At 61.7% G+C, this 12,418-nt stretch overlaps 1 protein-coding gene across 1 annotated transcript; it reads left to right on the forward strand.

Moving 5' to 3' along the window:
• Window positions 1-412: 412 nt before the first annotated feature.
• ADAM33 (ADAM metallopeptidase domain 33) lies at window positions 413-12,418 on the forward strand (the record flags this gene model as incomplete). Its single annotated transcript, XM_081097791.1, has 19 exons — window positions 413-521; window positions 2,576-2,655; window positions 4,960-5,036; window positions 6,738-6,816; window positions 7,009-7,085; window positions 7,168-7,357; window positions 7,596-7,811; window positions 7,993-8,334; window positions 8,427-8,569; window positions 9,064-9,241; window positions 9,352-9,441; window positions 9,652-9,847; window positions 9,998-10,106; window positions 10,204-10,402; window positions 10,496-10,573; window positions 10,678-10,786; window positions 10,866-11,004; window positions 12,089-12,180; window positions 12,346-12,418. The coding sequence occupies 19 exons, from the start codon at window positions 413-415 to the stop codon at window positions 12,381-12,383; spliced, it is 2,541 nt and encodes an 846-aa protein (XP_080953917.1). The 3' UTR covers window positions 12,384-12,418.

A 12,418-nucleotide genomic window follows, 5' to 3' on the forward strand; every position in this document is an offset into this window, starting at 1 on the left:
GACCCGAGCAGCGACAGGTGGCCTCTGGCCCCTCTGCTACGGTCCTCAAAGGCCGTTCCCGAGGGTCTGCGCCCCATGCCCACCCTCCACTCCTACAGGTGTGGGCTCTCTGAGACCTGCGGGGCGGGGAAACCGCGGGCGGGTCTGGGGAGCCCCTTCCCGGCCCCCCTAGCGGGCCGCTCCTGCCGGGAGGGCCGCCCGGCTCCCCGAGGGCTGGCGAACGCGGGTTCTGCGGTCCAGGGTCGGGACTGGACCGGCTGCGGTCCCGGCGCGGGTGGCCGGGTTGCGTGCGGGGTCCGCGGGGAGGGTGCGGCAGATGAGGCTGCACAGGGAGTGGGTCGGCGGCCATCCAGCCGGGGCGGGGCCGGGAGCGGAGCCGGAGCCGAGCTCAGAAGTCCAGGCGCTCACAGCGATGGGCCGGGGGTCTCTGAGGGCTCCAGGGTCGCCGCCGCCAGCTTGGCTGCTGCAGCTGCTGCTACTGCGACTACCGTGGTCGGTGTGGGGGGCCGAGGCGTTCCGCGGTGAGTGGGAGCGCCCCGAGGGGCAGGCTTGGTCACTGTCAGGGGTTGGAGGGGTTGAACAGACCCCCAACCCCCTCCGCCCTCCCGGGAATGCGCCGCCAGGGCAGGGATTAGAGAGGGTTTGGGAAGGTCTCCCTGGGACCTGCCCAGGGATTCTCACTTGAACTTGGCCTAAGGGCCCAGACTTGCACACTCTGCCCAACTGCCACTGTGCCCGCCGTAAGGCAAGGGGCAGGAATCCTTATCCTCTGAGCAGCGCCGCCCGCAAACCCCTCTGCCTGGATTCCCAGGCCCCATCCTCCACTGGAAACATTCCTGCACCTCCATCCCTTAGGGCTCAAGGGTCTTCCTCCTCTGGAAAGCAGCTAGCCCACTGCCAACAGCCCCCCCCCCCGCCCCCGCCCCCCGCCCCCCAAGCCCAACCCTGCTGTGATCTCAGACCAGGGGACTGACTGTGACCTCCACACTCACCCACCACCCAAGCTCACCCCCTTCCTGGGCCTGGGGCCAGTGTGTAACTAGTTTAGACTGTTGCCATGTTTGCTTAGAGGAGGGCTTCTCACAGAAGGTAACCTCTTCAACCCTCTGTGAGGCGGAGGGGGGGGGGGGGCAGCAGCTCTGAGTAGGTGGGAGGATTGGTGGAGGCCTGGATGTCAAATGCCTGGGAGGGTCAGGGAGAAGGCAGGACAGGCTGGGCTGGGAAGGGGGTAGTTTGCAGAGCGCTGTGGAGGGGGAACCCAACAGGGATAGGACCCCTGAACCCTCAGGGAGAGGGACCACAGCCCTCATTCTCGTGATGATGGTCCCCAGGCATTCCACTGATTCCTCCTCCGCAGCCTGGAGTCAGGGGAGGGGGATGCAACCCCCTGGGAGGAGTGGAGAGGGGCTCGAGGCTCCCCAACACTACACTGGCTCCCCTAGTTTCACTTAGTCACCACAGCCCCATCTCTGCCTCCCTCTCCCCCATCAAGGTGCCAGAGGTCAATATGTGGGAGGCCTGGGCCCAGCAAGACCTGGTTCTCCACACCCAGTGAAGTCCTCTCTGGGCTAAGAGATCCTCCCCTCTCCCCAGAAGCGCTCAGACCCCTGCCCACACTTGCCCTGTCTGATGGCAACTGCTTGATAGCAACTCACTCATCCAATCAGGGAGGGCTTCTTGGAGGAAGGAAGTTCCTGGAGTTGCTGCTATTTTAGGTCTTTGATGATGGGGTCTGGGGAGGAGACAGAGAAGGAGAAAGGAGTTGGGGTGGCCTGGCAGTTGAGGAGCCACTTCCACAGGCCAGTGTCTCAGCCTGGGCAGGGCTGGGTGGAGGTGGCGGAGCTGTCAGTTCTGGGAGCTGGGCTTCCCCAGGACTGAGTGCCAGAGGGGTGGGTGGGCTGCCTGCAGGCTCTGGGCTGCCTGGGGCCTGGCTCCTGCAGGGGGGTGTAGTGCAAGAGTTACTGTAGTCCTTGGGAGGAGGATGATTGGGGGCATTCCAGGGGAGCATTCCAGCTTCCTCTGAGTAATGCTTGGCTCTGGTATTCCTCCTGGAGCTTCTGAAGCACACCCACTCCCTCTGGGAGCACTCAGACTCTGTCCCCCAGCCTCTGGGCCAGGGTCCCTGGAAGCCCCACTTCCTGCATGAAGCCCCCAACAGCAGCTCTGAGCAAAGTGAGCCTCCCAAGAAAACATCTAGCTGTTGTTTTTCTCAGAGGGTGGTGGAGACACAGGCATCCTCTTCACAGATCTCTCACCCTGAAGGCATCTGCTGCCCAGTCTAAAAATATCCCAGGCTGCCTTCCTCTTTCCCCCTTGCACTGGTGGCCTTGGTCTCTCCCTCGTGACCGTTGACACCAAGCCCTCCCCCAAGGTCAGTGGGGCTCCAAGCATCCCCAGCTGAACTATCCTTCCTAGGCTCCTCGGTCTCTCTTCTGCCACCCCCCAGGCTGCTCCTCGGTTCCCAGGGCACCCCATGGATTGTTGAAGATGGATGGTCAAACCCCATCCCTCTGTGGTCCTTGCTCCCCTCTGCTCCTCAGGTTTCCCCTCACCCTGTGCTCTGTCCTCACACCAGGAAACACCCCCGGAGAGCCAGTCACCCCTCTCTGGGTCCTGGACGGAGGAGCCTGGCGCATGGTCACCCTGGAGGAGCCGGTCAGTGCCACATCATCCCTTCCTCTGCGGGGCCCAGGCTCTCCCAGCCCCTTGGCCCCTCCCCAGGTTGCAGTGTGGCAGTTTTACTGCGTTCCCTCAGCTCCCCTCCCAGCCCTTTAGGCTCCTCCCGGAAGGGTTAGCAGGCAGGGGTGGGGAGACATCTAGATTATGTGAGCCTGCACACATGGAAGTCATTTTCAGGCTTCCCCCTCACTCCTCTTTCTCTCCCTTCCCACAACTCTCCAGGCACTAAACTTCAGGGATCTCTTTAAGAAAACACAAACTTTGCCTTTCGCAAAGTTTTCCAGAACATGTGACCCTGTGGACACATTGCTGTCCTCTCCAGGACCCTGCCATCGAGGGGCCTGAAACTTCAGCCTCACGGGCTCATGCAGAATCCACTTCTGTCCAGGGGGTAGTGGTCACTCTTCTGGTGGCCCTCAGATGCAAGCTCACCCCATTTTGCTTCTCCAGGATGCTCTGCCCCAATTTCCTCCCAACACCCACCCATCACACACTTTCAGAATAACCATAGCTCCACCCACATGTGCCACACAGCTAGCTGTGCTGCAAACCAGGAGACCAGTGGCCTCCGTATGCCCATCTCAGAGAGGGGCACACGGAAGCCCAGAGAGGTTGGAGAAACTGTCCAAGTTCGCACAGCTCTTTAGCCTAGAAGTCTGAGACCCACTAGGGTCTGAAAGACTTCAAACCATTGGCCAATGTCCCCCAAACCTAGAGAGCCCTCTTCACCCTGAATTTTCAGGCAAGAAAGGACAACCCATTGTCCAAGCCACGCTGGCCCTGGAGGAAGACAGGAGAGCACTGCCATGAGGCCGGGAGGCTGACACAGGCCCACAGCTCCCTCGCTGGGTCCCCCAGACCCTCAGGGTCCCCATTCAAGTGGTCAAGCATGGCGCTGGCCCAAGCTTTGAGATCATTTTCCTGGACATCACCAGCAGAGGGAAAGGCTGGGCTCACGCTGGAGTCACCCTGACTGTGGACCCTCCTGGTCTGGCCTGGGCTGTGACCCTCCTTGCCCCCAGGGAGCCTGCCGAGAGGAGGTTGGTGTTGAGGCAGGGAGTCCTGTCCCAGCTGAAGGAAACACTCACATTTCAGGTCAGGGATGGGGTACACAGTGAAGGGTAAAGGCACTAGGAGGGCAAGAAGTGAGGACAGCAGGGGCACAGAGGTGCGGAGGGACAGAGAGGGGATTCTGGGGTCTCGGGGTGGCAGGAGGAGGCTTTTCATTGGGGCCCCTGCCTTTCCTTGGCACAAACCTTTCTCCAATAAAGCAAGTGGCATTCCGGCCCCATGAGCTCATGCTCGGGGCCTTGCTGGGCTCCTGCTGGGGCAGGGAGCTGTCTGCTCCCCACCTGCAGAGGAAGTCTCCACTCCAAGACTGTGAGCCCCTTGGCCTCCGGCCCAGCCCGTGCATTGTGGCCTAAAAAGGAAGGGCCAGCAAGGGTTGGGGCTAGCATTCCGAAGACCCAGCAGCTCTCCCGCAGGCTCCTGGACTGCCTCTGGGCCCCCAGCCAGGCTGAGTGGACGAGGGAGGCAGATGAGTCTCCCCACGTGGGAAGCAGGGAAGGAGAGGCTGGCCTGCTGGCCCGGCCCACGCCCTCCCCGCCTCACTCCCCCACAATCTGGCCAAGAACACTAGTGTTTTTCTCTTGGCCTAGGCCAGGGGTCTGTGTTTACTTCATAGGATCCGTGAAACAGGTGTGGGCGAGCCTGCTGGAGACCAAGGAATTTCAGGGCCTGACATTTTGTCAGAATTGGAGGTGGAGGAGTAAAGTCTGATTTCTACCGGGAGCGGGGAGAAAAGATGCCAAAACAAGAGGTTGTGAGGAGGCCCGAGCCATGGCTACCTGACATCCACCCACCCCGTGCACTGTCTTCAGGACCCCACTTCCTTCCTGCCTAGGGGAAGCCTGGCATGAAAGAGGAGGAAGAGCCAGAGGGAAGGCCCAGTAACCTTGAGCAAGGGGGGGCCCCTTTCTGGGACCCCTCGTCTCTCTAGGGAGGAAGCGGTGTGTCCCTAGCGGGCTACGTCAAATGGCTGTTGTCAGAACAAACATCCTGAGTTTGGAAACATCTCACCCCCACACCATCCATGCCCATCAGCATGCTCTCACCCCCACACCCACCCATGCCCACGAAGGCAAGCGGGGACCCTTCTGCCTCTCACCCCCATGTTCTCCCCATGAACTCCCTGGCCAGCTGGCTCCCCACCCACCAGCTCCCTGGCAAGCAGGAGGCCAGGCTGCCTGCTACCTCAGCCCTGCACTCCTTCTCGCCCAGGTCTTGAAGCTCGACACGGGGCTGGTAGCCTTGGAGGCTGGAGGGCAGGAGCTCCTCCTGGAGTTGGAGAAGAACCAGTGAGTACCGGTCCAGGGAGGGGGCTGGGAGCCAGGACAGCCTCTCTCTCTGGGGGTGGAGAACAATGCTGGGGGCAGGGACTGGTGGGAACCCAGGAGGGAGGCTGGAAGGGGGAGGGCTCCCTTGAGGCTGAAATGGCCTGTTGGGTTGGGTCAGCCCTGTTTTGGAGTACATCTTTCATCCAGGCCCCAGGAGCATCTTGTCAGCTCTCTGCCAGAAAAGAGTGTGCATCACCCAATGTATCCAGTGCTTGTTTCATTGCAGGCACTGCTCTAAGCACTCCACACAGGTTATTCTCCCCCATGGAATCAGATGCACTAGGAATAAGCTAGTTCCACCACGCCTACCCACGGTTTCTCTGGGGTTTGGTGTCCCCCACCTTAAATGGGTCGATCATATCAGCTACCTCCTAAGGTTGTGTATGGAGTGAGGCGCAAAGCTTGAGAAGGTGAAGGAAAGACTGGGGGGTGAAGAAGCAGGCATCCCAGATCTTTGGGGTGGTCTGGCAGTACAGAGGTCAAGAGAGATTGACTTATGGTTGATCCGTCTTGGTGGGAGGGATCCTGGTGAGATGGGGCCCAAAGATGGAATCATTACGGGAATGAGCATCACTGAAGGACAACTGGGGAGAGATGTGGGGTCTGCAGGCCATAGGAGAAGATTCAAGGATCCTTGAGGTAGGGAGGTGGACTAGAGAGAGGACTGACCAGATGCCCAACAAGGCTGGGCGGCAGGAAGTGCCAACAGGGAATTCAGCCGCACTTCCTTGGCGCCGAGTCCCACCTGCCTACAGTGTCTCCTGAGTCCTCTCCTCCTGCCCAGCCCTGGGCCTGGGGAACCAGCTGCCTGCCGCCGGCTCCCCAGGGTCACAGACCGCCCCTATTGCTGCTCTTCCCTGGTGCTTCCCACACTCCCAGTTCCCATAGCTAAGCACCACCAGGCCTCCTTCCCGCTCTTCACTTTTCTCCCTCTAGCCCAGCGGTTCTCAGCCTTCCTAAGGCCGCGACCCTTTAATGCAGTCCCTCATGTGGTGGGGACCCCCAACCATAAAATTATTTTCGCGGCTACTTCATAACTGTCATGTTGCTACTGTTATGAATCGTCATGTAAATATCTGATAGGCAGGATGTATTTTCATTGTTACAAATTGAACGTAATGAAAGCATAGTGATTCATCACAAAAACAATATGTAATTATATATGTGTTTTCCGATGGTCTTAGGCAACCCCTGGGAAAGGGTCGTTCGACCCTCAAAGGGGTCGCGACCCACAGGTTGAGAACCGCTGTTCTAGCCCAAGGTTTTTCTGAACTAAGCAACACACAGTCAGTCATCCCTGTCCCTTTCCTAAGACACACTGTGGGTGCTTCTTTTTTAAAAAAATATTTTTATTGATTTCAGAGAGGGAGAGAGAGATGGAATGATGAGAGAGAATCATTGATCGGCTGCCTCCTGCACACCCCCTCCTGGGGATCGAGCCTGCAACCCCGGCCTGTGCCCTGACCAGGAATCCAATCGTTACTCCCTGGTTCACAGGTCAATGCTAAACCACTGAGCAACAGGGGACGGGCTGGGTGCTTCTTAAGTGCTAGCCCTGTGCCTCACTCAGAGCTGCTCCATTAGCATTCAGGGAGGAAGGCTGGAGGGCATCCTGGAGGAGGCAGAGCTGAATTAGGTGATCCCTACAACACCCCTTCCCAGCAGGCTGCTGGCCGCAGGATACACAGAAACCCACTACAGCCCAGATGGGCAGCCAGTGGTGCTGGTCCCCAACCAGAGGGTGAGATACTTCCATGGGCACTGAGGTCAGGGTGAGGGGTGCTAGGCATGCACTCCCCGAGGGCCTCCCCACCATTCCTTCCCCATTCTCCTGTTCCTAAGGAGAGGCTGGAGCCAACCCCTCCCCACCCCCAGCCTGCCCTTCCCACTTAAGTCCTGGCTGAGATTTGAGGCTGGATCCCTTGCTCTCCAGGATCATTGCCATTACCATGGGCACGTGAGGGGCTTCCCGGACTCCTGGGTAGTCCTGAGCACCTGCTCTGGGATAAGGTGAGGAGTTCTGGGGGAGGGGCTGGGCCTGGGGCAGGGGTAAGAATTCGCTCACTCCCCTTCTGCACCCCTTGCATCCTAGGGGTCTGATCACGCTCAGCAGCAATGCCAGCTATTATGTGCATCCCTGGCCAGCTGGGGATGCCCAGGGTGCCTCAACCCACAGGATCTTCTGGACCGAGCGGCTACTTAGCTGGAAAGGGGCCTGTGGCCATAAGGATCCTGAAGACAAAAGAAACATGACCAGCTTTTCTCCTGCCACCCAGATCAGGGTCAGGGGCACAGACAGGGGTGGGAGTGGGAATGCAGTATCCCCAGCCCTCCAAGCCCGAAAGACAGGAAAGGGAGGCCCATGTTCAGGGTCTCCTGTCCTGATGTTTTATTTGAAGGCTGAAGAAACAAGTTCTTGAAAAATTTTAAAGTTACCTTTGTGCTTTCCAAGGGTTGGGGTTGGTGGTCAGGGCTCAAGCCAGCAGCCTGCCACTCAGGGTCACCGTTGCCTCTCCGCAGGACTGGCGGGAAGCCCAGCGAAGCCCGAAGCACCTAGAGCTGTACATAGTGGCGGATCACGCCCTGGTGAGAGGAGACTCCAGGGGGCTGCCCGGTGAGAGGGGCCAGTCAGCCTGTCACATCACCATATTGCTGCCTTTCCAGTTTGTCACCCAGCACCGGGACTTAAACCACACCAAACAGCGGCTTCTGGAGATCGCCAACTACGTGGACCAGGTTGGTAGTGGCGGCCACAGGGGCGGGGAAGACATTTGGAGAATGTACCGGTCAATCCAGGGGCGGCCAGCTGGAGGAGGCAGGCTTGGCGATGAGGAGAGCATATAGGGGGAAAGAGAGGGGCCACCAGCAGGATGGTGTGCCTGGTCCCTGCTTCAGGCCCGTCCTGCCCTGACCATAGATTCTCAGGACCCTGGATATTCAGGTGGCGCTGATCGGCCTGGAAGTATGGACCGAGCAGGACCAGATCCGCATCACGCCGGACGCGAACAACACGCTCTGGGCTTTCCTGCGGTGGCGCCGGGGGCTGTGGGGGCGGCGGCCACACGACTCCACGCAGCTGCTCACGTGGGTGCCTCCCATCCCCACACGGGTCCCCGGCTGGGCGGCTCCTCCTCCCCGCGCGCATCACCAGGTCACGCTGCTCTCCACCTTCAGGGGCCGCGCTTTCCGGGGCGACACCGTGGGCCTGGCACCCGTGGAAGGCATGTGCCTCGTAGAGAGCTCTGGAGGCGTAACGGCGGTGAGCTCCGCGGACTGGACACGGGACAACAGGAGAGGTGCGGGGCGGTCTCCGCAACCCGCAGTGACCGTCCTGCGCCCGCGCCCTCGCAGGATCACTCGGAGCTCCCCATCGGCGCTGCAGCTACCATGGCCCACGAGATAGGCCACAGCCTCGGCCTCAGCCACGACCCCGACGGCTGCTGCGTAGGGGAGGCAGCGGAGCCAGGCGGCTGCGTCATGGCAGCAGCCACGGGGTATGGGCGACCGGGTGACCGGGCGACCGGGTGGGGAGGAGCTGCTAGGGAGGCTCCACTAGACCCAGGCCCTTCCTCGGCTGCACTCCTTTGGGTGCACGCTTATCTCCCAGTTTTCTCCTCTGTACGATCATCGTACGGGCCCCGAGTTGTGAGGCTTAAATGGAATAAACACAGGACAGTGAATGCTCACGAGTATAAAGGTTCTTTTCGGAAACGCCTAGCCAGGCTGTTCCTACAGGGCTGGCCGCGCTGGGTCGGGATTCCACGTTCAGTCTGGCGCTGCTGGCTCCGGGAGGCACGCCGTCCCGCCCCCGTCCAGCTGGGCGCCTTCGCTCGGGTTAGGCGCCCTCTCTGGGCTCTGCCCCCGAAGCATCCGAGCCGCCCGACACGCAGCTGTGCGGCCCGGCTCGGCTGGTTCTGCAGTGACCCGAGAGGAGCAGGGCGTTCAGGGGGCGATCCCTGCACGCCCCGACGCCCTTGCCCGCCCGCAGCCACCCGTTCCCCCGCGTGTTCAGCGCCTGCAGCCGCCGCCAGCTGCGCGCCTTCTTCCGCAAGGGGCGCGGCTCCTGCCTCTCCAACCCGCCGGGCGCCGGGCTCCGGGTGCGGCGGCCGCGCTGCGGCAACGGCTTCGTGGAGGACGGCGAGGAGTGCGACTGCGGCGCCGGCCAGGTGCGGTCCGCTCCGGGCCCTGGAGGCCAAGGCTGGCCCCGGCCCTCCCCCTCCTCCAAGGTCCGGGCGCGGACCTCACCTGGCCCCCCTTCTCGCCCTTTCGGCTCCAGGAGTGCCGCGATCCCTGCTGCTTCGCGCACAACTGCTCGCTGCGTGCGGGGGCCCGGTGCTCCCGCGGGGACTGCTGCGCGAGCTGCCAGGTGAGGGCGCGGCAGGCTCGGAGGGGAGGGTGGAGGGTGCTGTGGGGCAGCCCTGCTGGCCCCGGCGGATTGGCGCCCTCCGTCCCCGCGGGTCCACCTCGCTCTCCCGCCGGGCTGTCCCGCCCCGAGCCTCGCTGTGCGCACGGATCTCTCACTGTCCGTTGTCCTCTGTGTCTCGGTCGCTCTCCCGCACGCGGGTCACCTGCACAGCTGAAGCCGGCGGGCGCGCCGTGCCGTCGGGCTGCGGGAGACTGTGACCTCCCTGAGTTCTGCACGGGCGCCTCTCCCCACTGCCCCCCCGACATTTACCTCCTGGACGGCTCGCCCTGCGCCGGCGGCCGTGGCTACTGCCTGGACGGCGCGTGCCCCACGCTGGAGCAGCAGTGCCAACAGCTCTGGGGACCCGGTGAGAAGACACGCGCGCGGCCTTGCACCCCGTGCCTACCCTTGGGTCTGGGGAGTTTTCTCCTCTAGGAAAGATGGGAGGGGCGAGGGGGGAGGGGGAGAACGGAGGGCGGGGGCAGCCTAGTCCCCAGCCCCACCCGTGCTTCTCCAGGCTCCCGCCCAGCACCGGAGGCCTGTTTCCACGTGGTGAACTCGGCAGGAAACGCCCACGGCAACTGCGGGAGGGATGAGGAGGGCAGCTACGTGCCTTGTACGCAGAGGTGAGGAGAGGAGCGGAGGGACCCGAAGCTGGGGAGTGGGTTGGAGACAAGGGGGACCCCCCCCCCAATGCTGCTTGACACTTCAATTGGTCCCCAGGGATGGGCAGTGCGGGAAGCTGCAGTGCCAGGGCGGGGAGCAGAGCCCACTGGCACCACACACGATGCCGGTGGACTCTACCCTCCACCTGGACAGCAGGGAGGTGACTTGCAGGGGGGCCTTCCTGCTACCCGGTGCCCATCTGGACCTGCCTGACTTGGGCCTGGTGGAGCCAGGCACCCAGTGTGGGCCTGCAATGGTGAGCCCTGCCCACCGAGCCCTCCCTGCCACTCGAGTCCCTAGGCCAAAGCGTCACTCCCCCACGGTGCTTAGTGCACTCCACTGCCCATAGGTGTGCCAGGACCGGCGCTGCCAGAACACTACCTTTCAGGAGTTGGAGCTCTGTCTGACCGCCTGCCATGGCCATGGGGTGAGTGGTCTTGAGTGTGTGTGTGTGGGGGGGGGGGGCGCCGGGGGGTGACTGACCTTGAGGTCCCTGACCCCATGGGACCCTCCTTTTCTCTTCCTCTGCAGGTTTGCAACAGCAACTATAACTGCCACTGTGATCCTGGCTGGGCTCCACCCTCCTGCGACAAGCCAGGGGCCGGTGGCAGCCTGGACAGTGGCCCTGTGCAGCCAGAAAGTGCGCACAGGGGGGGGCGAGAGGGGACGGGTCCTGTGGTGCACCCACATAGGACTCAGCCTCACCTTGTCCTTTGCAGACCAGGACGCCTTCCTGCTGGCAGTGATCTGTAGCTTCCTACTGCCTCTGCTTCCTGGGGCCGGCTTGGCCTGGTGCTGCTACCGGCAGCGCGGATCCCAGCTTCAGCACGGCCTGTGCAGCTCAAGGAGGGCCAGTGGGTAGGCTCTGAGGTCCCTGCTCCCTGAGCCCACTCCTGTGGTTCCTGCTCCTCAGAGTTCTGCTGGGCCTGGGACAGCTTGGGTGGTGTCCTTAGTTAGGCCTTGTCCCCAGAGGCAGAGGGGCAGCTGAGGGAATGGAAACAGGCCTTGAGCAGGAGGCACCAGGGGCCAAGGGTGGGGGTCCCTTCCCCGTTGCTGTGGTTGTCTCTTTTTGTCCATTCGCCTGTTTCTCCCACCAGGGGACTACCTCACCTTTGACTTTGCCCTGTTTTCCACCAGCTCATAATGCAGTTCCTGCTCCACTGTGCCCCTCAAGGCCTCCCCAGCCTCTTTCTCATGAGCTTTCGGCCCTGTCATTTCCTCTGCCTAAATCTCTGCTGTTACTCCCTCAGGTTCCTAAATGCTGGGTTGGCACACCTTTCCATTCCAGACCACCGGTCAGCTGTAGCACCAGTTGCCCTTGTGCCAAGGCCCCGAGAGGAACCCAGCTCTCATAACCTGGGAGGAGGGTTCTATAATACCAAGCATGGTTGACCTAGGGCTGCCCCTTCACTGGGTACTGGGCAAGGCAGGCACCTCATAGCCACATCTGACACAGCCTGGCCTTGGGTGTGCCTAGGACAAGCTGAGGGAAAGGGCAGGGTTTGGGCTGGAGATAGGGACAGAGGCCCTCCCTGACAGCGGTGGGCACCAGGCAGGTCCCAGGTGTCAGGTGAGGGGCCTTGACACAATGAGCAGTGATTGCAGTGCTGTGGGCAGTGGTGCAAGGTGCTCAGAGCTTGGTGTATCAGCATGGGGGGCCCTCCAGGAGGGGAGCAACTGCATGTCATCGCCAGGGCGGAGTCTGGAGGGCAGTGGAGACTGTTTTGAAGAGACATGGAAGTGGCAGGCCCTGGGAGATGGAGCATGAGCAGTTAAGAATGGCTTGGAGTCATCGAGGACAGGGGGGTCACCCAATGGCAAGGAGTGGAGAACAGCTGTCGCTAGAGAGAGTGACCTAGAGCAGGAGGCTCAGTCAACACAGAAGGCGGGGGGAGGTGTCCTGCTCAGCAGCACTGTTCCAACCTCTTATCTCGCTGGTCAGGCCCAAAGATGGCCCATGCAGGGATCGCCCCCTGGGCAGTGTTCAGCACCTGGAGTTGGGCCCGATGACCACTGGAGAGCCTCGAACCCTCGGTGAGTGAGGGGCAGGGGGAGATGGGGAAGGAAGTGAAGGGATGGACTCTTGGGCCCCCTCCTGTACACTTAACACCCAGCCAACTTGAGTCCCCTGTGCCCTACCCACCCAGGGATCACTGCCAACTGTGTTCACAGCACTCGTTCTCTACCCATTACTCCCAGACAGTGAGATCCCTGCTAGAGCCCAACAGCCACCTTGAGAAACCTGTGCCCTCTGGCCCTACCTGCACCCAAG

Source organism: Myotis nattereri (assembly GCF_964212035.1).
Source record: "Myotis nattereri genome assembly, chromosome: 8".
Classification (NCBI taxonomy): Eukaryota; Metazoa; Chordata; class Mammalia; order Chiroptera; family Vespertilionidae; genus Myotis; species Myotis nattereri.